Raw genomic sequence first — 26,017 nt, 5'->3', positions numbered from 1 at the left:
TTGCTAATTATCATCCACCAGTCCTTAATCTGGTGGATGATAGCAAACAGGGAATAGCCAAATTTAGGAAAACTGACCCTGAAGGAAAAAAAAAAGAGAAAAAGCACCTCCTGGAAGGCTGCTATATAACAAAGAAATCCCTATAATTGCTACTGGTGGAATTGTGCACACACACAAAAAATAAATAAATAAAATTCTGCGCACAAAATTAGCAAATTCTGCAAGTTTGTCAAAATTTAAACAATATTTTTGCTATTCATATTTCATTTAAAATATTTAAAATAGAATGGTTTTCTTCTACCTTTGTCGCCTAGATGTTTTACTTTTCCATCATATTGGTTCCAGTTTCTTTTTTTCTGCTTTCCTATCATCTGCTAATTCTCCTTCAAGCAGCTGCTACCATTTGTCTTTTCTACTCTCTCCCATTTATTCCTCATTACACCTGCCTCCAACATATTAATCATGCCTTTTTAGCTTTTCTGCCTCTTGCTATCAAATTTCCATCTTCTCTCCCATTCATCTCATTCTTTCCTCAGCCCTCCATTCCCTTTCATCTTCAATGTACCCCGTATTATCATATTTTTACCCTCTGTTATATCTATCCTCTCATCCCCCTCAGGGTTCTACCATTTTCAGCATCTTCCTTCCTCCACCCTTATAGTCCAGCATTTGCTCCCTCTTCCTTCCTTCCCTCATAGCCTGACATCTCCCTCTTTTTTCTCTCTTCCCTCCTCCCCCATGGTCCAGAGTTTCTCCCACTCTCTTCCCTCACTCCCATTGCCAGGCATCACTCCTTTAAACAACTGGAGTATGAAGACAGCCATCACTTCAGCAATATCATGCATATATAATTCATAAAGCTCCATAAATCTCCATACCCAACTCCTCTGATCTGAAGTTGAGGCTGAGTCCCAGAATCCTTGGTTTTTACAGTACTGTAAGTCACAATAGTGCAGGTGGTGCTTCCGGCTCCCATGTCATAAAACATAATATTCTAAGCAAATAGAAAAAAATTAATAAAATAGCATTCTAAACCCTGGGAAACATTGCTTGTGGTAAAATAAAGTCAAGCCTAGCCAAGTCTAATAAGCTGTGAATCTAGCACTTAAGCAATAATTTTTTTATTGAAAAAAACTCAGGTGAAATGCAATACCCTTCATAAAATAATCAAGAGTTTAATGAAGACTGAAATTGTGATTCCTTTTTTATCAGAGGAAATTACACAAGCATTTCCACCCATATGATAACAGTTAAATATAAATGCATATTAAAAAAAAAACCCAAAAATATATTCATGTAACTAGGACTCAATCTCCATTACTACACAGCCATACTGTTATAATAACAGGATACCCAAATGTCCTCCTGACTGATGTACTAAAACGCAAAAGCCTCTACAGCTTCATTCTGGCCAAGCACACCTGAGCAGTAGCATTAATGTCCTTCCTCCGGAAGACACCATAGTTCAAAGCCACTGCAGTGTTGTCATTGATGAGCTGTAGGACCTTCAGGCCAGCTAAATGTGCTGCTTGCATCACAGCCCGCCTCTCCGCTTGGTTAAAGTAAACTGGTACAGTGATCACAACATCTTTCACAGGCTGTTCTGTGAAGGTATAAAAAACAGCACACACATTTTTCTTCTTTTTTTTTTTAATTCTTTATTTGTTTTCAATCTTATATCAAGTGCACAAATAATAAAACAATACAATTAAACACATCACTTGACAATCTTTGTGATTTATCTTACAATACATAAAATTACCACCCTCCCCTCCCATCATTCCTCTATTATTTCCCCAATAAGAAAAATGTAAAATATACCTCCCCCAATCATTAGACGGTGTATATTACAATAGAAAATGGTGTTTTACTCATTACAATAAGAAGTTAATGGCTCCCAAATTTTATTAAATTTCTTATAGCTTCCTTGTTGTATAGCTATTGCTCTTTCCATTTTATATATGTGACATAATGAGTTCCACCAGAAATTGTAATTGAGTCTATTGTAATTTTTCCAATTACTTGTGATATGCTGAATGGCAACTCCTGTCATTATCAATAAAAGTTTGTTATGTGATGATATTTGGCTCTTTTTCCTCATAGACATACCAAATAGTACTGTATCATAAGATAATGCCACATGCTTTTCCAATAAAAAATTTACTTGATCCCAAATTGAGTTCCAAAAGGCTAAGATAAAGGGACAATAAAACAAAAGATGATCTAAAGTCCCTACTTCAAGATTACAGTGCCAACATCTATTAGACTTTGAACAATTTAACTTTTGTTATTTGCTAATTTTCTCTCCGAGTCCTACCAGACCAGTCTAGAATAAATGGGTTATGTCCCTCAAACAGCAGATGGTGAGAGAAAGAGTTGTAAGCCTTGCCCTTCATAGGGCACTGTGCAGTCACAACATGCTCAGTTATCTCTAACAAAGCAAATGTAGGCTATCCTTTCTCTTTCCCCACAAGAGAAAGAGGAAGGGAATTTAGAATCTGTGTGAACCCCCCCCCCCAAACAACCACAACCACCCTCACATCCAGAAGACATAGTGGGTCAAAACTGAGGTTCAAACCCGCAGATAGCATCTTCTAAATAACCTCTACAAGAAAAAACAACAGGGTGGGTTTCTGGACTGGCCTCATAGGCCACAAAGAAAGAAAATTAGTAGATAAGATTTTTTTTTGTCCATCAGACCAGAATGACTGGGATTTACGAAAGCATCCCTTATACTGGATGGGATTCCGAAACCTCTGCTGTAAGCAGTCTTGCTCCAAAAATGGCATCTTTCCTAAAATACATCCTGCCAGTAACAATAAGCCAAAGTAGTACAGGGAAGGCCATATATTGGCTTTACAGGTGTCTGCATTAGATTCTGCTTATGAAGCAGCCAAGCTCCTGGTTATGTGTACCTAAACAAGTTCAGGGGATACCTAGCTTTTGAAGATATAAGATTACAAAATTGTCTCCTTATGCCATCATGCTATGGCCGATTTTGTTGCTACTTCACTTTTTCTCAGCTCTCTAAACTGCACAACCAATTCATCTGATTTGACAATCATCGGTAATCTCTAGGTAATAGAGTAAAAGCTCTCAGCACATCCAAGGTATGAAGAATCAAAAACCTTCTCCATGATCCTCCCATCAGAAAGAGGGCAGGGAGACAACTGAGGTGAAAAGTGGAAGCTAGCTTTTGGCAGAAAGAAGGAATGGTCTGAAGCCAACATACTTGCAGCTCGTATATCAGTCCTGATGAACAACCTTCAAATTAAATTTTTAGGTGTCACTTTTGTAGCAGTTCCCCATGGTGTACCCCATGCCCAAAGGAGAAATTAGGACTTACCTGCTAATTTTTGTTCCTTTATTCCCACCAGATCAGTTTAGTATCTGTGGGATGAGCTCACTGATCAAAAGATGGACACAGAACACAGTGTTCTGCATTATAAGACATTGTGCAGCTTAAGCACTTTAGTATGTCGATTAACAAAGCAGTGGAGAACTTATTTCAAAATACACCTTTCAATACTGTAACTACTAAAAACAAAATGGAAGAGTATTTTAAACGGAAATACTTTAACAGGACATAGAAAACTCTATAACTTGAATACTTATATGTTGTAATAGAAACAGATAATCAAATGGCTAGACAAAAGTCAACATAAAAAATAGGTTGGGTTTTGGGTTGGTCTGATGGAACTAATGAAAAGAAAATTAAGAGCCCTTTTACAAAGTCGCAAAATGCACAAAAGCCCAATTCCTATGGGCTTTGGTGCATTTACTGTGGCAGCATCGCTACCATGGCTTTGTAAAGGGGCCCTAAAACAGGTAAGCCCTAAATGTTTTTTTTTTTCTTTAGTAGCCTATCCAGACCAGTTCAGTATCTATGGAATGTAGTACAGTAATCCTTAAGAAGAGTGGGAATCAATTAACCTCTGTTCTAGCAGCACTATTGGTCTCCCAGTCCTTCACCATGCTTAAGTAGAGTGTCTCTTGGCCCGCACAGGTTCATCCATAGCTCTAGTCTAGTTTCTTGCCCCAGAGCAGAAGGACCTGCCTGTACTAGCTTAGGAATGTACCTTATGTAACAAGTAGGGAAACCAAGCAGAGCATGTCTCATGGAATTCTTTCTAAGCCCTCTGCATGTAAATGCATGTGTGTTGGTAGGGGGGATTGATGGGTCCGTGTGCAAGTACACACTTTTGTGCATGTATTGGAATGCATGTATTGTGCATGCAGTTTTTAAGTGTGATATGAAGAGGAGGGAAGCTAGTTTCATAATCATTATGTTTCGGTGAATCAGTGTATATAAGGTATATTGCACCTGGTGGAACTGTTTCTACCACAGAAATGTAAAAAAACTACAGGTCGTGCCCTTCTCCCTCTCTCCTGTCCCCCAAGTAGGTGCCTCCCTTCCTTCTAGCTGCAGTTTTCTCTGCACAAAGCTATGGGCAGCAGTTCCTACGTGTGTTCTGCGGCTGAGCCGGAAGTCTTCCCTCAGAGGAGAGACAAGAGAGGGGCGCGTTGGGACATGGCAGGGAGGGGCACAAACTTCGGACAAAGGATAGAAGGAAGGAGGGAGGGGGCATGAACCATAGGATGAAGAATGGATGGAGTGAGGGATGCCGAGATGGGGAAGGGAACAGAAAGGGAGAATTGGGTGTCTGAGTGATAAGGAAAGAGATGGTGCACATGAGAAGATGGAGAATTGTTGGGCACAGGGGAGGAGAGAGAATTATTGGACATGGTGGTGAAAGAGGAGTGAGGTAGAGATGCATGGGGATGAGAGGGAGTAATGTTGAATGTGGTGGTGGAGAGGGAGCAGTGCGATGGATTGAAAAGGATGCAAGGAGGGGCCTAATGGAGGTGGAAAAGGTGGGTGGGAAGAATACTAGGATCCAAGTTGGATAAATGTAGAAGGTAATCTATTACTGAAGATATAGAAGTGGAATCAGCATCATGATGAGTACACCACATGGAAAAATGTATCCATTTCTGTTGGTAGCACTGTTGCATAGACTGTTTTCTTGACGCTTCCAGGATAAATCGGAAAGGATCTGAAAGATGACTGTTAGGCACTATCATCCCAAGAGGTACAATAACTGAAGATTGGGATGCAGAAGAGACCCCTGACTATGTGAGAAGAGAAGGAAAAAATTTGCAGGGGTACTGGATCCTTGACAGTGAGTTAAAGTAGAAGGGAGAACCAGGGCTGTCTGGGCCACTGAAGAGCTATGAGAATCATGGTGGCCGAGTCCCATTTGAGCTTGACTAGCATCTTGGCGATAAGAGGAATTGGTGTTAATGCATATAGGAACTTGTGCATCCAAACCAGGAGGAAAGCAACTGTTTTCAAACTTCAGGGGGACTACTGTCTAGAACAAAATTGAGGCTGTTTGTGATTGAGAGGAGACAAACAGGTTTATCTGAGGCTTCCCCCAGAGAAAGAATATCTGATGCAAGACTGTCGAGTTGAGCATCCATTCGTGTGGCTGGAAAAACCTGCTGAGCTTGTCTGCGAGAGAATTTTTTTCTCTTTGAATGTAAATTGCTTTGAGAAATATGTTGTGAGGAATCGCCTAATTCCAAATCCATTGAGCTTCTTGGCAAAGGAGGGAACCTGTTCCACCTTGTTTGTTTACATAATACATTGCCATCCAATTGTCCTTACGCACCAGGAGAACTCAATTGGCTATAATATGTTGAAAAGTTGCGTATAGCCCTGAGCTCCAAAAGATTAATGTGCAGAGACTGCTCCTGAGCTGATCAGTGCAAAGACCTTGCGTGCAAAGACCATCTAGATGGGCTCCCCAAGCATAGTTTGACGAGTCTGTGGTCAGGATTTGGGAAAATTGACTTTGAACCCCAACTGTTGGAAGCAAGAGAATTGTCAATCATGTTGCTATCAACACCCCTTGAGGAGTGGCATCCTTTATGAGCCAATCGTCAAGATAAGGAAAAACCTGAAGACCAGCAACCACTATCACCAGACACTTGGTGAACACTCGGGGTGAGGATGCGAGGCTGAATAGCAGAACCTTGTATTGAAAGTGTTGCTAGGCTACCTGAAATCTGAGAAATGTCCTGTGGGTAGGATGAATTGGAATGTGCATATAAGCTTCTTTCAGATCCAGAGAGCATAGCCAATTGTTCTGATCTAAGAGGGGATATCAAGCTGCCAAGGATAACATGCAAAACTTTTCCTTTACCAGAAACTTGTTCAGGCCCCTGAAGTCTAAAATTCGACAGACCTCCCGTCTTCCTCAGAATGAGAAAGTACCGGGAGAAAAACCCCCAGTTCCTCTGAACAGGAAGAACCTTTTCTTTTGCATTCAGTTGAAGTAAGAACTCTTATTTCCCAAAGAAGAAGGGATGGCTCCTGAGGGTCGAAAGAGGACTCTTTTGGAGGATGAGCTGGAGGAATAGTGTGGAAATGACCTTTAGAAAGCAGAGGTCTCTTGTTATCATTTCCCAACTGTGGATAATATAACTGGAATCAACCTCAGATTGGCTGAGGAAGAGGCTGAGAAGGGGAAACAGTGACTATGCTCTCCATGAGCCCATTAAAAAGACTGAGCAGGTTTCTGAGGAGTTGCTGGTTGAGACTTTTGTAGACATTGTTGCTTTTGCTTCTTCTGCTGAGGCATACAAGATGTGGCAGGTTTTGTTGAATAACACCTCTGATATGAGGAAGGCGGCTTAAATGACTGAGAAGCTGAAGGAGGCTTAGACTGTTTTAACCAAAGTGTTCCAGCTCTTTTCATGGTCAGTGAGTTTTTATCTAGCATTTTCAATAGTCTTCAAAAAAGCTAATCTCCCAAAAAGGGAATATTAGCTAATCTGTCTTGAAGACTGATGTCCATATCTGAGACTCTCAACCATGCAAGACATCTCATCGCCACTGACAAAGCTGAAGCTCTGGATGATAACTCAAAGGCATCATAAGAAGATCTTGCCATAAATCTAGCAAGGGAGAGTGTACAAAAGATAGTACGAAATTCCTGGAGATGTTGAGAAGGAATATACTTATCAAAAGAAGGCACTTTCTTAACAAGGTGCTTTACATAGCAGGATATATAGAAATTGTAATTAAGGACCCCTCTCACCAACATGGAATTTTGATAGAAGCGACATCCAAATTTATCCATAGTGTATCCTTCATGCCCTGGTGGCACTGAAGTATAGACTTTTGATGGAAAAGATTTTTTTCAAAGTTGACTCCACAAGTAGTGATTGGTGTTATAGTTGTGGATTATCGAAACCTGGGAAGAAGTGATTTTGTAGAGAGAATCAAGTTTTCAGGGAGTCACTATAATAGTCAAGGGTGTTTCCCAATTCTTGTGGAGTCTCTTTAAGAATACCATGCAATGGTAGTTTGAGAAGTTCCTTAGGAGGCTCATCATAATCAAAATCCTCAAGATATTCAGCATTGTGGGCAGAATCAGCCTCTAGATTAACAGGTATCTCTAATTGTCTAATTAATTTAGTGAAAGACTCTTTCAGGAGAATTTGTCTTTGATAGAGATGTTTGAGGAGACTTCTCTGAAAGAGTATCATACGCCTCCATTGCAGCAGAATAGTCCCCATCCGAATCAGACTAAGTCAGAGTCATAAAGAAGCTTTGGTGATGGTGAGCGTTGAGAGGATCAATGCTTATGGCGACTCTGGTACCGATATAAAAGAAGAGGAGGCACAATGAGAAGCTCTCTCTCTCTAAGAACAGTGCTTCATGGACTTAGGACGTCAAGAGGAAGAAGGGGAATGTTGATATCTCGAGGAAATAGATCGATGCATTTTCGATGAGATGATCGATGTCAAGGCATCAAATGTTGAGAAGAGCGATGGTGATTGGATGAATATCCATGTCAATGTTGTACAGGAGAGCCAGTTGGCAGTACCACAGGACTTGGTTGCCATAAGCTCAGGCTGGACCAGTACCGAGGGAATTGATACTGGTGCTTGCAGCTTGAAGATATCACCCAACTCCCTTGCGAAAACCTCATCAAGCTTTTCATGGAAGGAAAGCACCTGTGGCTCGTCTGCCGGTACCAACAGTGCAACAGCTTGCCTTGTAGAGGGTGACCTCGATAAGGATGCACACTTTGAAGGAGAGGCAAGCCGCAAGAAGGAACGTCAATGCTTGGTTGGCATCAAGGGACTCAATGCAATAGTGACCTGCAACACTGTTTGGGAAGCTGGAGGCTTCTTAGCTGGCTTACCTGACGATGCAAGATCACCCGATACTGATGTCAATGCTGATGTCTTCGACATTGATGGTTGTGAGGTCTTGTCAATGTCCCAAACAGTTTTTCTTGTTGACGTTTATGGCTTTTGATGGAGCACGTCTGCAAAGTACAACACCGAGCACAGGACTGGACCCGGTGTTCGGGACCAAGGCACTGCAAGCACCAATTATGCGGGTCGTTGATAGAAATCAGCCTTTGGCACCTGCAGCAATTTTTGAAGCCCGTTAATGGCCTATACAAGAACAAGAAGACTGCATCAGCCAAATTAAACTCAATTGCTGAAGAAAAAACATGAAGACCTTGAAGGGCAAAGCCCATGAGGAAAAAGCAAGAAAGAAAAAAAAAATCCTCTTTTTTTATTTAGAATGAAAATTCAAAAAAAACCCAAAAACTGTAGAACAGTTCACGAAACGGGACGACAAAGCACAAAAATGAATGAGGTTCAAAAAACACCACTTGTTCGATCTGCGGAAAACAGAGAACTGAGGTACCACCAGCCTATATCGGGCGGGAAGGCATTCACGCATGTGCAGTGTGGGCAGTCACGAAGTTTCTAAAAACTTAAGGTGTTACTACACTTTTAATGTTGTCCGTACCGGGGCTCCATGGATGGCGTCACCCACATGCGAGAATATGCTGCCTGCTTGTCTTGGGACAAAATTACATATAACATAACATTTCCCAATGCAATGCTGTTACCAATTTTTCTTCTAAATTAGAATTTATTCTCTCAACTTAAATTCTAACCAAATAAAATATATATATTTTTTTACAAAAAGGATGTAAGAACATATGTACCTTAGTCATTGTGGAAAAAAGTCCTTAAGGAGGCAAGATTTCAGACAGTGCACTACACTCACCTACAAACCCCTCAGCCAGGGTCTTGGAATAGTTGAGCACCATCCCAAGCAGCTCCTCTGTGGAAAAAAAATCCTTAAGGAGGCAAGATTTCAGACAGTTCACTACACTCACCTGCAAACTCCTCAGCCAGGGTCTTGGAATAGTTGAGCACCATCCCAAGCAGCTCCTCTGGGGAATATTGCAGTGAACTATAAGATAGATAAACAGAGGATCAGTTTGGATTTGTCCTACCCAGCAAACTGCTCTTTCCTCAACCTAACCACCAGAGCTAGGAAAACTGCTTGCCTAACATAACTTGTTGGACTACAAGACATATTACAAGCTCTGCCACTTCACTTTCTATATCAACATAGTCTACTCCACTTCCATATTGCCTTACCCACTCCCATAGCTTCACCCAACAGTCTTTGTGTCACAGATGAGTAACTCACTCAGACAATTCAAACAACGCTGTTCCTCTTCGCTCATCCTTCACCAGTTTGTGCTCAGGAAACCTTATGAGATAGTTATCCACATGTGGGTTGTCCATGTGCTTTCCCAGCAGATCCTGGAAGTATCGCAGTGTTACTTTTGGATTCTTCATAGCCTGTGTCAAGGTGAAAGATAATCCAAATCATACATTTAAAAGAACAAAATATACAAGATTGTATGACAATGGAACTATAAATCTCTCTGTAATAAGCAAATATTTTCAGAGTTGCACCAGAACAAAGAATCTTCTCCTTCATGCCAAGTCTGTATTGCTGGCTAAGGAAAGCCAGAAAATGTGATAGTATTTTTGCTGCCCAGATTTCAGATACTGAATAAATGGAGTTGAGAAAAGTTGCATTTGTTCGACTTAAGTGCATTACACAAATAAAAGGGTACAATGAGAATAAAATGGAGCACAAGAAAAACAAACTAAAGGGAAAACCTCATCTAGGGTGCACAAATAAGCCAAGATAGGAAAATGTTTTGTACTTGAGATCTGTCTATCACCAGAGTTAAGATTCTTACCATTCCAATGGCACTGTCCCCAAAAAGCCGTTCATTTTCCTTCAGAGCAACAACTACGGGCGTTTTCCTTCTTGACTCCCTGAAAGGAGAAAAAAAAAAATGGTGTCTATATGATGAACTCACTGCTAATATCCTATTAAAATCTTCTTGTATCCCATTTCAAAATGAGTCTTACACTTGATGCAGAATACAATTATTTTATCAGAACATACATAAGATGTGCAATGCTAGGTCAATCAATGGCCCATACAACCCAACATCCTCTATGAAAAACAGTCAACCTGGGTCTCTTAGAAGTACCTGGCTGATACTGCTAGGAAAGTATTTTTCATGTTACTCAGTCCTAGAAGTAAGAGTGGGAAAAAATCCCCAAATCTATATATGTCTGAATCTTTTTTTTTAAACTGTGCTATATTACTAGCCTTGACCTCATTTTCTGGCAAAAAGAGTTCCCAAAGCTTAATTCGCCTAGTAGAGAATGTGTATGATTCAGAAGTATTAGCAGTTAAGCTGATAGTTGCCGAGGGGTGTGGAGGTGTGTGCATAGAAAATTAGCAGGTAAAACCTAATTTCTCCTTAAGACAAATATATATATATATATATATTTGTCTTAAGAAGAAAATTAGGTTTTTACCTGCTAATTTTCTATCCTTTAGTTCCACAAGATCAGTCCAAGACCTGTGGGTTATGACCACTGACCAACAGGTGGAGATAAGAGTACAGAACCACGATTAGCCTATGAAGAGCCTATGCAGCTCTTACAATCCAGTATTTGATAAAAGCATGGGTACCTAATTTTATTTATTTATTTTTTTTTACCAACCTGATCTTCCAGTTTAGAATATAGCAGTTGAGAAAAGCCTCTTTTTAATGCTTAATTCCCTCTCACCCACCCCAAGGCTGAACTTTGATTTATATACTTCAGCCAATTAGGATTACAACATTGTAGATAAGAGGTTTTCTTTGGCTTTTTTGCCAACAGTGCTTTACCTGAATTATTTTAAGAAAGGGTTTGTTTACATTCTAATTTATATTGTTGGGATAACTGTAGCTTTATTTTATATCAGTGTGCCACAAACCTTTTAAAGCCATGACACACTAAAATACAGGGCTATGGCTGGAGGGCATCCAGAAGTGCGTGTACATCAATGCAATGATGTCGCATGCGTGTGTGATATCATCACATTGACGTCTGCACATGCACAGATGTCCTCCAGCCATGGCCCTGAGTCTCATATTACCACTGGTAGTGGGGGGTTGCTGGAGAGGGAGAGGTGCGGAGAGGCACCAGCTAACTTCCTATAAGACGTGCCTCGCACCACATCCTGTGAGCAGTCAGCTGGCATCTCTCCTCCTCCTCTGGCATGTCGTGGAATCTGCTGCAGCACACAGTTTGTGATACTCTATTTTATATCTTATCTTAGTTGATAGGGCTTAACTCAATTTTCTCTTTAAGGAGTTTTAGTAGGACATTTTCTATTTTATCTTCTCTTTCATCAAGTACTTCTACAACAGTTTGGCTGGGAAACATGTCACCAAAGCTGCTGCCCTAGATGCAGCTTCTGCTTCTGTGGATGCACGGACTGTTTGCTCCAGGCAAAATTCTCTAATAGCTTTCTATCCATCTTCTGGTCCCTCCACGCAATGCTATGGAATCTGGTTTTCATGATCAGCTTTTTTTCATTTTTTGAAATTAACATGCTTAAACAAGGTGCCCTTTTCACCATATGTGGAAGTATATGCAATTCATGTTTACATCATTCATAGCTTACTTGTTTAGTACTATCTCCATGGGCACCCCTGGCTTCACAATAGCAATTTTCATCCACTCGCTACCGAGGTCTACTGACATGACAGCTATCGACTCTGCAAAGCAGGAAATGAAGCAGATTAGGAAGATGAGTTTCTCTTAACTATCACCCCTCTCCTCTACAGTGGCTACATAAATACTGACATAAGTCATAAGACACTATCAAACAAGTAACTAAGCATAAAGCAAAATTGAGGTGTGGGACAATATCGTGTTTGTTTAAACCAGTGCTTCCCAAACTTTTACCCAATACAGTCTCATTTTAATATTTAAAAATTCACACAATCCCCAGATGACAAGAAGAAAACCAGAAGACAACTTCCTCCTCTCCCTCTCCCCCAATCCTAAGCATGAAACTAAGAACAATAGTCAGCACAGGGCAACTCCTGGTACTCTGCATGGATTTCCAATGAGGTAGGGTATGAAAGAGCAGATTTTACCCCTGAACAAGCCCAACTGCCACTGCTGGGCATAAATAATTGTGGGAGCTCCAGAGAAAAGAAAGCAGTCCCATCCATTGATATGACTCCATTTGGGTTCCCAATCCACAGTATGGGAACTGCTAGTTTAAAGTTTAAAGACAGGATATGAATACTCAATTTTGAAAGAAACAGGAAAGTAACACAAAACAGTTAAGTAAATTTTTTTAAAAATGTGGAAAATATTAGATGAGACAATGAAATTGACATGTCAAAAATAAACAATTTATAAATTACCGACATGGTCAAATGGCTCATAACGGGTACTGGTTTGAAACATAGCGATGTAGTAAATGACAGCAGATCAAGACTTGAACAGTCTATCCAGTCTGCACAATAGTCAGACCAGCACCAACACTGAATGGCTTTGCCTGCCTTTTTTTTTTTTTAAAGGAGCAGACCCACTGGCTCTCTAAGCTGTAGTCAGTGACCTCAGGCACCACTTACAGAGATAGAAGTGGGGGGACTTGGCCACCATAGTGTTACACCCCTGAGGACAAAAGCCCCCCCTCCAGGACCTAATCTCTGTTCAGACAAGAACAAGGCCAGGAAAAGGACACCTCTTATCCATGCCAACAGTCACAACCTGAAGGCCTAACAGGACTGCCACAGGTTTACCACATTCACCTGCTAGAGACTGAGAACAGACTGATTCTAAGAGGGACTGCACAGCCCACTTGTACTGCTGATAGAATTCTGTGTGTTCTCAGTCTCCACCTGCGTAAACCCAATCTGTGCCACGAGAGGGACAGTCTGGAGGGACGCTAAAGATATTGTCTTTTCTTTAATATTTCTGGGCAATAGACCATAGAAGTCTGCCTGATACTGGTCTTTATGTTCCCACTGCAGCCCACTCCAGCCTATCCTAACTATCCTGTCACTGGAGCTTCTATCAAAGCCCTTCCCAGCTCATCCTAAACCAAATCACCATATATGGAACACAGATTGTGCAGGATTGCCCAAATACTGGCCTTAGTTTTATTCCATTCATTTTCTAATTTGAGATCCTCTGTGTTCATCCCATGTTTTTTTGAATGCCATCATCATTTTCATCTCCACCATCTCTATCTGGAAGGCATTCCAGTCATCTACCACCCTCTCCGTGAAAAAGAATTTCTTAACATTATTCCTGAGTTTTCCACCCCGCAACCTCAATTCATGTCCCCTAGTTTTAACATTTTCCTTTCTCTGAAGGTTTTGTTCTAGGAGTGAGTATAGGATTCCCACGGATAGCATGTGAAACTTTTCTTTGACCAAGTATTTGTTGAGAGCTCAGAGGTCAAGAATGAGACAAAGACCTCACATTTTCTTTGATTTTTCTTGGAAGGGGGTATTACTTCTATGGCATTTAGTTGAAGCAGAGCTTCAATTTCCTGAAGAAGGGATGTCTGTTGAGAAGTGAAAGAGGACTTTCTTGGAGGGTTGTTTGGAGGAATGGTAATAAAATGGAGCAAGTAACCCTCCCGTATGACTGAGGACCCAGGTGTCTGTGGTAAAGAGTCCAGTATTGATGAAATAAGAGAAGTCAGCCTCCAATGGGTTGTGGAGGTGGCTGAGACAGGGATATTTTGGCCATGCTCTCTAGAAGCACGTCAAAAAGACTAAGCTGGTTTTTGAGGAGCAGAAGTCTGAGGTTTCTAAGGCTTTTATGATTTCTGCCTCTTCTGTGATGGGGATTTTGAAGAGGATGAAGTTGCTGGATAACACCTCTTATATGAATAGGAAGCAGGTCTCTGAGAAGATTTAGAAGACTGAGTCTTAGTCTTGGATCCCGTTAAGGTGGTCCAGCTTTGTTCATGCTGGGTAAGTCTTTGGGTGGCATCCTCCACTTTGTTTCAAAAGAGCTCTTTGCCAAGACAGGGAATGTTTGCTAAAAGATCCTGAACGTTAATGTCCATATCAGAAACTCGCAGCCATCCAAGTCGTCTCACAGCAATAGACATAGCCAATGCTCTGGATGCGACATCAAATGCGTCAAAAGCTGATCTTGCTATAAACTTCCTGGTTTGAAAGAGGCTATGAGTAGTCTCCTGGCATTCTGGACATCACTCAGATGGAATATATTGTTGGAAATCAGCCAATTTCTTTACGAGTTGTTTAAGATAAAACATAGTAGTTATAACAGATAACTCTTTTGGCTAACAGAGTTTTGGAAGAGGCAGCGCCCAAACTTATCCATGGTATGGCCTTTATGACCTTCACGTCCTGGTGAAGCAGTAGCATATACTCTTGTACTTGAGGATTTTTTTTAAGAGTAGATTCTACCAGTCAAGACTGATGTGCCAGTTGTGTATAAAGAGTATCTTCCTTGGAGCTACGGGAAGAGTGAGAGGAGTCTCCCAGTTCATAAAAAGAGCCTCCTTAAGGAGATTGTAAAGAGGCAATTTAAGCAGCTCTTTAGGAGGTTCATCTAAGTGTAACGCCTCAAACTGCTCTGCTCTGGGCTCAATATATGACTCCAGCTTAACAAGCAAAGCCTGATGAATTTAGTGGAAGAAAGTCCTTCTGGAGGAGATCTACATCTTGGCGGTAGAGAAGATGGATCTGATGAGTTGCCGTAACACTGAAGCAGATAACATGGGTTCAATACCAGAAACAACATCTGGAACTCTAGAAGATTCTCTAGGAATATGACCTGTTTCAGTTATAAAATACTGTGCCAACCTATCAAGTTGACCATTTCAAATTTGCAGACAGAATACTATATTTTCGTTTCCCATAGTTAAAGGTTGTATTTATAAGCACTATTTTCAGAGAGAGTCTTAGCCTATCATCCCAGCATGCCGCTTAAGAGTTTTAGTAAGTTGGCATCAGGTTCTAGTTCTCATCAGGTTTTTAGAAAGAAGTTGACAACCATTTATTTTTTAAAATTCTTTATTGGTTTTCCAAATTTCAATAATGCAATAAACACATATCATCTAATATAATAAAACCCTAGCCGCGCATGCACACTCTTACCGGCGTGTTACCTGATCTGTAGTTCTGTGGTCGGCAGAGTGCGCATGCGCACTTACCATGTATCTCTCTCTCTCTCGCAGCAGGCTTGCCGGCTCCGGCCGGACTGACAAAGTTTATTTTTGAACCTCACCAGCGTCGGAGAAGACTTCCGACTCAAAACCTGCAGACTCCAGCAGCATCCGCAGCACTCTACACACGCTGCTTCGGGGCCTTCTACTGCCCTGATTTGCTCTGCCGCGTCTCTGATGATGTCATCAGGGATGTGCCAGAGTAAATCAGGTCAGTAGAAGGCCCCGAAGCAGCGTGTATAGAGTGCTGCAGATGCTGCTGGAATCGGCAGGTTTGTCAGGACCACGGGAAGGGAAGGGGGGGGCGGTAAGGGACTAAGGAAGCCGGCCAGACCTCGGGAAGGGAAAGGGGGGGTGGTAGGGGAAACGCTGCTACTGCACAGGGAAGTGGTGTGGGGGGAGGGAAATGGAGGGGGAAGAAATGCTGCTGTTGTGGCTGCTGCACAGGGAAGTGAGGGGGATCAAAATGCTGCTGCTGCACAGGGAAGTAGGGTGGGGGAAATGCTGCTGCACAGGGAAATAGAGGGGGAGAGAATGCTGCTGTGGCTGCTGCACAGGGAAGTGGGGGGAGAGAAATGCTGCTGCATAGGAGGCAGGGAGAGAGACAGATAGATAGAAAGACAGACAGCGGGAGGAAGGCAGACAGAAAGAAAAGAAGAAAAACACAGGGGCAGGGAGAGACACTGAAAGACAGACAGACAAAGGGGGCCAGGGAGAGAGAAAGACAGCGGGAGGGAGAGAGAGACAGAAATAAAGACAGAGAGACATACACTCTAGCACCTGTTAATGTAACGGGTTAAAATACTAGTATAACACAAGTCAATAAAAGCACATTCAACTTACAAATATACATAATCAACCATTTTCTCCCACCCACCCAATGATTATTCAATAAAACACAAAAACATAGATTATCCCAAAAACCTTACTCTATTCAAATTAATAATATCCTCCCATCCTCCCACGCACCCCAAGTGTAAATACACAAAGGTCAAAATTAGGACAGAAATACCCCCCTCCCTGGATATGTACGAAAATAAACAAAAACTGACTCATAATCAAAGACCTACTGTAGTGAAGAAATATAAGATATCAACGAGCCCCAAACCAATTTAAATAAATTGGTGCCTCAAACTATCGGCATTCATTCTTTCATATCTACAGCTGGAGCATAGATTTGCCGCTAGAAAGGGAAATTTAGACGATCGTAATTCTTCCAATTTCGGGTTACCATCTGGATGGCTATCCCAGTCATAAGGAAAAGACAGCATCTATATTGATCCACAGGGGGCTTAACATGTAACAATGTTCCACCTATGGCAGGAGGGGGCCTTAGGTGCCTGGGCCAATTTGGCCCTAGCATCCTGTGGGTTGGGCAGGGGAGGGGTGGGCCCTCCTCATTTGGATGGAGGCAGGCCTGCTGGCCCGATGGTGTGAGGACCCGTCCGGCCACCTTGTGGGTAAGCCTGAGGTGGGGGTTCCGGGGGGGGGGTGCCAGGGAGGGGGATTGGGGCGTTTTGATGGGGGGATCATTGGGGGGGGTCCGGGGGGGGGGGGGGGTTGGGTACCCTCCTGCCGGCAATTTTCAGGGGCGGGGCCTACCGGTAACATAGAAACATAGAAAGATGACGGCAGATAAGGGCTACAGCCCATCAAGTCTGCCCATACCATTGACCCCCTTTTAAGTCTACTAGCTCCCTTAACTCTACTGACCTGCTCTATTAAGTCTATATCCTAGCGACCCTATTCATTGGTATGACTCCCGCAGGGAGGGTTGAGAACCTTCCTGCCAGCGATCGTGGGTTCTGTGGGCAGGAGGGGTTGGGCACCCTCCTTCCGCAATCATTGGGGGGGGAGGGGAGACTGGTAGCCATAGCTGCAGCCACTATACTAATCGCAGCAGGGAGATATCTTGCCGCGATTAAGTATAGTGGATGTGTCTACTTACCATGTAGGCCAGCATTTTGCTGGCCTACATGGTAAGCGTCTCCTGCTCTACTAGGGAGACGCATAGGGCCGCCTAAGGCTACCGCCTAGCTTTAGGCGATCTTAGGCAGGTTTGCAGGCCTCCCCAGGCTCCCGGAGGCACCTTTAATATAGGCAACCTGCCTGAGGAGCATTTTTTTAAGAAACGTGACTCCCGATTGGCTGATTAGACAGCTGTAGGGTGCCTACAGCTGCCTTCAATTGGGACGCACTTTGCAGAATCGGGGCCTTAGGGCACAATGTGGGATTTATGTGAATAAATAACTTAATGGAGAAAAACATACAAGTACTGAATGGGTATCTGTCCATATCAGTCCTGCAAATAATTGATTTGCTTCTGTCTAAAGATCAGGCCTGCATACAGGCCAACTGAATTTTAGTTTCATTTGTACATTTTCGACCCTAACTGAAACTGTGCTATACTGCCAATCACATTCCCTTCCAGAAAAGGAGGCATGCCGCATAGTACTGCTCCCCCACTATTCCCTCTCTCTCCCTGCCACTGAAGGTCCCAGAAGCCATTTTGACAAAGAAGCCAGCATGGGCAAGAGCAATTGGGGATCATCCTTACCCTAGCCACTATATTACCAATGAAACAATATGCCTAGGGACCAGGGGGAGTATAGGACTGTTCCTGTTCAGGGCAGGAGTCTGGTTTTGATTTTTGTCAATACTGAGTAATGAATTTTGGCTGCAGATTTAGTTTTGGTCTGTCTCTAGACCTGTATACATTCTTAGTTGTCCAACAGTTCAAACATACCTGTAAATAATGGCATATAGACCAGCAGCAGGCAACTCAGTGTAAACAGTGGAAGGCGCATTTTCCTTTTTTTTTTTTTTTACTTAAATCACCAACACACAACTTCTGAAAAGCAATTAAAAATAAACTCATTAAGAACCCAAAGCACAAATATAAAACGCATTTTTATTTTAGTTGACAGAATGTATCTATTACGACTATAAACTACTTTTTGTAAGAAATATTTTTACATTTATAACTCATATGTTGATAATCACAATAAAAAGTAGCATTTTAGAAAAGAAAGTATGTACAAATTGGAATTGAAATGTTCAGGTTGGAAAATTGAATTAAAATTGCACTTATAATCCACAAAATTTCACATACTGCTTCAATACAGATCACAAAAAAATTAACCAGATAAGAGTACTGAGATAGATTAATCTAGTGTTATTCTATGAAATATTCACTAAACCTGGCCTGTTCAATCTTTTTCTATCAGGGGCTACATTTTATATATTTTGGAACATTTGGAGAGACAAAACATGCAATCATTGTATTTTGCCATATACTTCGTCAAATAGTGGCAAAATACAACATTGTATTGTCCCCTCCCCAGGGCAGGATTAACCAATAGGCCAAGTAGACATGTGCCTAGGGCCCGAAATGGTCAGGGGGGCCCAATGAAGGAGGGCATCAACATTGTTTTTTTCCAAACGGCGATGGGCCCCTCCAGCATCGATTGGCAATACTGGCCTCACCCCAACTGGCAACGCAGCCCCCCCCCACCCATCAATGGAAAGTAAGACAAGCAAGCAACGCGGGTAAGAAAGGCAACGGGAACTATAATTGTACAAGCAGTGCTGCTTGCCCAAAGCTTCCCTCTGACGCAGCTTCCTGTTTCCGCCTGGGTGCATTGTGGGGTGGAGTGGGTAGTGGCAGGGGGGCCCAGTGTAGTTGTGTGCCTAGGGGCCCTCAACAAATTAATTCTGCCCTGCCCCTCATCTAACTGCAGCCTTCATCCAGTCTACTTGCTCTCTCTTATGTACCCCTCCCTCAGACTTTACCCAGCCTATTTCCTCTCACCTGACTTCAGTTGCAGAACAAACAATGGGCTTCCTGCATCCCCAGCGTGACTTGGCTCTGAGCTGCAAGATGTCAGATGCAAGTTGAATCCAAACTTATGGCACTGCTTGGCTCAGACTGAAAGATCTGAGTCATAGCAGGGAAATAGGAATCTTGCTATAGGCACCAGCTCTATGGGTGCTAGAGCACTCCCAATATTCTTTCCAGCACTTCCCAGATATCGGAGATGAAATCTTCCCCATGTAGAGAGCTGAAGAGTAAAGCAAGAAGGCAGGCAGTGTCTTTTGTAGCTTCCACCACCCCCTGCAGCCCATTGGTCAGACATTCCTTAGCTAGCCAATACACTGCAAAGGAAGCAGGACCAGTAGCTTAGGAGACACCATTGGTCAGACATTCCTTAGCCAGCCAATGGGCCACAGGGAAAAGCAGGATGGAAGGTTGGTACTGTATCTCCTAAGCTGCACGTCCCACCTTCCGCTGCAGCTTATTGGCTAGCTAAGGAATGTCTGACCATTGTCTGTAGATGGACAAGATCCACATATCACAGACACCTCGGCCAGTCTAGTGTGACCATAACTACCAGCCTGGATGCAACATTATTTTCACAGAACTCATGAGCCACGGAGGGAAGACCTATAGAAGCCCTGCCTGTGGCCAAGGTTGCACCAGACCTTCCAAGCTGTTGCTTCCTGGCTCACATATTCAACTGAAGAACTGAGCCGCCTTCTTGCTGGCCCACTACACTGGCCATAAAGGTAAAGACCTCTGCCCCTTAAAGGGCAGCCTGTTCAAGGTCACCTTGGATGCATATCCCGAGCATTCTGCAAGCTGAGACAGTATAAGTTGATACCTTGCTTATGACTCAGATAAGATCATATATGGTATCTACCACATAATCCACCCCTTCCAGCACAAGCTGGGGGCAGGCTTCCTCCTCCACAGAGGGCCACTGCTGCAGTCTGGTATGGCAAGTCTGAGCAGCAAGCGAAGCAGCAGCAGCCTCGATTCCCAAAGCAAGAGCTTCAACCTGCTGTTTCAAAATCATGCCCACCTTGCGGTCCTGAACATCTTTCATCTTTCAGCATTATACCACCCACACTTGAGCCATAGTTAGGTGACCTGAGCCACCACTAATTCCACCTTTGGCTGGTAAAATAGTTGCTGGATCTCTGGTGCCATGGGATAAAGTCTAGACATGGCCTTGGCAACCCTCAAGGACCTCTCCGGAGTCTCCCACTGCTCCCTAATCAAGTCAGTAATGTCCAGAGATGCAGGAAAAAAGGAGGTCTGAGCATTAGAGCCACTCATGACCGTGTAGAGGAGGGTGGAGCTTCCAGCATCAATTCTTTAATCACATCAGCAATAAAGTGGTGGACAGTGAAGAGGCGGCGGATCTGAGGGACGTCTCCCTAGTCAAGAGCCAGGGAGGCCTCTTGACTGCCGGACCCAAACAGGGAACCAGAGTCATCTAGGACTGTATTAGAGCCCCGAGACAAAAAAAGCCAGCACGGAACCAACCTCTAATCCGGCCAGTCTGGTTCCAAAAGGTCACTAGAGATAGGGCTCAGCTTGCTTAACTGAGAAGCAGACACCGAAGAGGACACTCCTTGGGGACAATGACTGCATGCAAGCAGGCTGCACTGCCTGACCTGGTCACATCAGAAAGGCTTCCACACAAAAGATTTACAAATTCTGGGGAGAAGCGTTGTGCAGGGGAAGCAAATGAAGCCCGATTCCACATGCCTCTGCTTTGTGTCATCACGAAATAGGGTCTCTGGACAGGACTTTCTACCTATTTCTCAGACCCACAGTGTCACCATCACTGGAGGATACGGATGGTACTAAATTCAAAGCTCCTGCCTCTCCTTTGCACGTGTTGTGGTACACGAACACTCCTCCGACAAACATCTGGCACAAAATTTATAAGTAATGGTCTCCTCACATCCCGAGTCCATCCATGTCGATTGTGATCAAAATTGAGGAGTTTCAGAGACTTTAAAAAAAAGATTGATTGAAATCCGAGATGGCTGCCGCCAATAAAGTCTCACTAAAACTTATTTGAAAATTCAACACAGAAAAAGGGAGTTTTGGAGGTGGGTGGCTTAAACCCTAACCCCAGAAACCCTCAAAATTGAGATTGTCAGACCCACCCTGATTTTCCCATAGGAAATAAAGCAATGTTACTTACCGTAACAGTTGTTATCCAGGGACAGCAGGCAGCTATTCTCACTAGTGGGTGATGTCATCCGACAGAGCCCCGATATGGACGTCTCACAAGCATATTTTGCTTGAAGAAACTCAGAAGTTTCGAGATGCCCGCACCGCGCATGCGCCAGTGCCTTCCCGCCCGATGCTCCGGGTGTGTCTCCTCAGTTCAGGTAGCTAGCAGAGAAGCCAACCCAGGGGAGGTGGGTGGGACGTGAGAATAGCTGCCTGCTGTCCCTGGATAACAACTGTTACAGTAAGTAACATTGCTTTATCCCAGGACAAGCAGGCAGGTATTCTCACTAGTGGGTGACCTCCAAGCTAACCTCAATGGGATGGTGGGAGAGTTGGCAACTTAGGAGAATAAATTTTATAAGACTGTTTGGCCAAACTGTCCATCCCGTCTGGAGAAAGTATCCAGACAATAATGAGAGGTGAATGTATGAACCGAGGACCAAGTGGCAGCCTTACAAATCTCCTCAATCGGTGTCGATCTGAGGAAGGCTACAGAGGCTGCGCAACACACAGGGGAAACAAATCGTTTTACCTGATTGTTCAGATGAGTTGAAAGACATCTTTATTCTTTGCACCTTTTCTTATTGGACAATTCCACTTATCCCTTTTAGGCTACAGAGGCTGCCATTGCTCTGACCTTATGGGCTGTGACCTTACAGGGAAGGGGTAATCCAGCCTGGGCATAGCAGAAAGAGATACAAGCCGCCATCCAGTTGGAGATGGTGCACTTCGATACAGGTCTTCCCAACTTGTTCTGATCAAAAGAGACGAAAAGTTGAGGAGCAGTTCTGTGTGGTTTGGTGCGATCCAGGTAGAAAGCCAAAGCACGTTTACAGTCCAGAGTGTGAAGAGCTGATTCTCCAGGATGAGAATGAGGCTTTGGAAAAAACACAGGAAGCACTATGGATTGGTTGAGATGAAATTCAGAGACCACTTTAGGCAGGAATTTCGGATGAGTGCGAAGGACCACCTTGTCATGATGAAATACTGTGAAAGGTGGATCTGCTACTAAGGCCTGAAGCTCACTGACCCTGCGAGCAGAAGTGAGGGCCACCAGAAAAACCACTTTCCAGGTGAGAAACTTAAGTGGAGCCTTGTTGAGAGGCTCAAAAGGAGGTTTCATAAGCTGAGAAAGGACAACATTGAGATCCCAAACCACTGGAGGAGGTTTGAGAGGAGGATTGATATGGAAAAGTCCTTTCATAAATCTGGAAACCACAGGATGAGCAGAGAGGGGTTTCCCTTGTAGAGGCTGATGGAAAGCCACAATAGCACTCAGGTGGACTCGGATAGATGTAGACTTGAGACCAGACTGAGACAGGTGTAGAAGATAGTCCAATACAGAAGATAGGGAGGCTCGCTGAGGCTCCTTGGAATTGGAAACACACCAGGAAGAAAATCTAGTCCATTTCTGGGAGTAGCATTGATGAATAGCAGGCTTCCTGGAAGCCTCCAAGACATCCCTCACTGCCTGGGAAAACTGGTGAGGAGTTACGTTGAGAGGAACCAAGCTGTCAGGTGGAGAGACCGCAGGTTGGGATGAAACAGTGATCCTTGATGTTGAGTAAGTAGTGAAGGAAACACTGGAAGAAGGACCGGCTCCCTGCTGCTGAGTTGAAGTAGAAGGGAGAACCAAGGTTGCCTGGGCTACCAAGGAGCGATCAGAATCATGGTGGCCTTGTCGGATTTCAACTTGACCAGAGTCTTTTGAATGAGAGGAAATGGAGGAAACGCATACAGAAAGCGAGTCCCCCAATCCAGCAGAAAAGCATCTGCCTCGAGGCGATGAGGAGTGTAGATCCTGGAGCAAAACTGAGGCAGTTTGAAGTTGTGGGGAGCCGCAAAGAGGTCTGAGGCGTCCCCCATTGTGCAAAAATCTGCTGAAGGGGGTTGGAATGGAGAGTCCATTCGTGAGGCTGGAGGAGACGACTCAAGTTGTCTGCCAAGACATTGTCCTTCCCCTGAATGTAGACAGCTTTGAGGAAAGCATTGTGGCGAATCGCCCAATCCCAGACTCTGAGAGCTTCCTGACAGAGGGAGGCCGATCCCGTGCCCCACTGCTTGTTGACCTGGTTGTCTGTGCGAATGAGGACCACCATGTCGTGAAGCAGATGTTAAAAAGCTTGAAGAGCATAGAAGATGGCTCTGAGCTCCAGAAGATTGATTTGATGGAGTCGGTCCGCACTGGTCCAGAATCCCTGAGTGCGAAGCCCATCCAGATGAGCCCCCCAGGCATAGGTCGAGGAATCGGTTGTGAGAACATTCTGGTGGGGAGGAGTGTGAAACAGCAAACCTCTGGATAGATTCGAAGAGGTCATCCACCAAAGTAGAGACTGCCGAAGAGCAGGAGTGACTATGATGTGTCGAGTCAACGGGTCTGACACTTGAGTCCATTGAGTAGCCAGGGTCCACTGAGGAATTCTGAGATGGAGTCTGGCAAAGGGTGTCACATGAACTGTAGAGGCCATGTGGCCCAGGAGGACCATCATGTGTCTCGCTGAGATGGTCTGGAGAGAAGACACAGGCAGAGATGAAGAAGAGCATCCATGCTCTGAGGAGGAAGGAATGCTCGAAGCTGAATGGTGTCCAGGACCGCCGCAATGAAGGGAAGAGACTGGGTAGGCTGCAGATGAGATTTGGGGAAATTGATCTCGAAGCCTAGACTCTGCAGGAAGCAAATCGTAGCCAGGGTCGCCGAAATGACCTCTGGAGCTGAGGGGGCCTTGATGAGCCAGTCGTCGATGTAGGGAAACACCTGAAGACCCCTGTTCCGGAGTGCAGCGGCCACTACCACCAGACACTTCGTGAAGACTCTGGGAGACGAGGACAGGCCGAATGGAAGCACTCGATACTGCAGATGTAGATGTCCCACCTGAAATCTGAGGAACTTGCGGGAGGCCGGATGAATGGGGATATGAGTGTAGGCCTCCTTGAGATCCAGAGAGCATAACCAGTCGTTCTGCTCGAGGAGGGGGTAGAGAGACGCAAGGGTCAGCATGCGAAACCTCTCCCTTACCAAGAACTTGTTGAGGACCCGAAGATCCAGAATGGGTCGCAGGTCGCCCGTCTTCTTCGGAACGAGGAAGTACCGGGAGTAAAACCCCCGGTTTTGCTGGTCCACCGGGACCGGCTCGACGGCCCGAAGCCGGAGCAATGCCTGCGCTTCCTGAAGAAGGGTGGTCTGTGTCAAGTTGGAAGGATATTCTCTTGGAGGGTGGTCCGGGGGGACCTGATGGAATTGAAGAGAGTACCCTTCTCTTACGATGGAAAGGACCCAGAGGTCGGTGGTAATAGCCTCCCAGCGATGATAAAAATGGTGGAGGCGACCCCCTATAGGAAAACCAGGGGGAGGCAGAACGAGGTTGGTTATGCTCCCTGGGATAGAGTCAAAACGGCTGAGTAGCCTTGGGTGCAGCCGGCGTCTGAGGTTTTTGCTGAGCTTTTTGGGGAGGCTGCCTCTTCGCCGGTTGCCTCGCAGCAGGAGCCTGCCGTGGAGTGTAACGCCGCTGATAGATCAAAGGCGGTCTAGAAGGTCGAGACTGCTGAGGCTTGGGCTTAGGCCTAAGGATAGATTGGAAAGACTTTTCATGGTCTGAAAGTTTCTTAGTAACAGTCTCGATTGACTCATCGAACAGATCTGCACCCGCACAAGGCACATTGGCAAGCTTGTCCTGGAGATTCGGATCCATGTCAATTGTTCGAAGCCAGGCCAATCGACGCATGGCCACGGAACAGGCGGCAGCACGTGCCGAGAGTTCAAAGGCATCGTACGAGGATTGCATCAGCTGGAGACGCAGCTGGGAAAGCGAGGCTACCACTTCCTCAAACTCGAATCGAGCCTGAGAATCGATGTAGGGAGTAAACTTTCGGAGTACCGGCAAGAAGAACTCCAAATATGAGGGAAAAAAGAAATTATAATTGAGAACTCGTGAAGCCATCATTGAGTTCTGGTAGATTCTCCTACTGAACTTATCCATTGTTCTGCCCTCTCGTCCCGGTGGCACAGAGGCATAGACCTGGGAGGGATGAGATCGCTTGAGGGAGGATTCGACCAGCAGGGATTGATGAGAGAGTTGAGCGCCCTCGAACCCCTTGTGATGGGCAATGCGGTATCTTGCATCCAATTTGCTCAGGACCGCAGGGATAGAGTAAGGTGTCTCAAAACATCGCATAAAACGATCGCATAAAACGTCTGATCGAGCAATTTATGGAGAGGCAGGCGAAGAGACTCAGCAGGAGGATGAGGCAAGTGCATGGTGTCGAGATACTCCTTAGAATACCGAGACCCAGTGTCCAAAGTAACATCCAAGTCATCCGCCATTTGTCGGAGAAAAGAAGAAAAAGACAATTGGTCTGCCAGCACCGGTCTCAGAAAGGGACTGGACGAAGTTGAAGCCTCCGGATCCAGAGAGACTTGGGAGCGACAAGGAGAATAAGAGGTAGATGGTTCCTCGTACTCCGGCCCCTCCGGGGGAGACAAATCAGAGGAAGAGTACCCCAGACGTGGCAGCTTCTTCTGCGGCAAAACCTCAGAATGGCGCGAGGAATGCCGAGATGAGTGTCTGGAT

At 44.4% G+C, this 26,017-nt stretch overlaps 1 protein-coding gene across 4 annotated transcripts in view; it reads right to left on the bottom strand.

The window, feature by feature from the left end:
• The window catches only part of HYOU1 (hypoxia up-regulated 1), an 80,258-nt gene that overhangs the window by 45,752 nt on the left and 8,489 nt on the right, over window positions 1-26,017 (bottom strand). For 3 of the 4 annotated variants that reach the window (XR_004536828.1, XM_033919075.1, XM_033919077.1), the window contains exons 2-8: window positions 18,165-18,269; window positions 11,876-11,969; window positions 10,104-10,182; window positions 9,539-9,693; window positions 9,219-9,295; window positions 1,422-1,603; window positions 879-994 (exon numbers count right to left, since the gene is read on the bottom strand). Coding sequence is in view for 3 of the 4 variants with exons in the window: in XM_033919075.1 (XP_033774966.1) it covers window positions 879-994; window positions 1,422-1,603; window positions 9,219-9,295; window positions 9,539-9,693; window positions 10,104-10,182; window positions 11,876-11,969; window positions 18,165-18,225 (764 nt within the window). In the remaining variant the exon portion in view is untranslated. The remainder of the gene's footprint in view (window positions 1-878; window positions 995-1,421; window positions 1,604-9,218; window positions 9,296-9,538; window positions 9,694-10,103; window positions 10,183-11,875; window positions 11,970-18,164; window positions 18,270-26,017) is intronic. The other variant, XM_033919076.1, reaches the window with a different exon arrangement.

Source organism: Geotrypetes seraphini, chromosome 13 (genome assembly GCF_902459505.1).
Source record: "Geotrypetes seraphini chromosome 13, aGeoSer1.1, whole genome shotgun sequence".
Classification (NCBI taxonomy): domain Eukaryota; kingdom Metazoa; phylum Chordata; class Amphibia; order Gymnophiona; family Dermophiidae; genus Geotrypetes; species Geotrypetes seraphini.
Note: the sequence above shows the minus strand (reverse complement) of the source record. Positions and strands in the feature narration are given on the sequence as shown.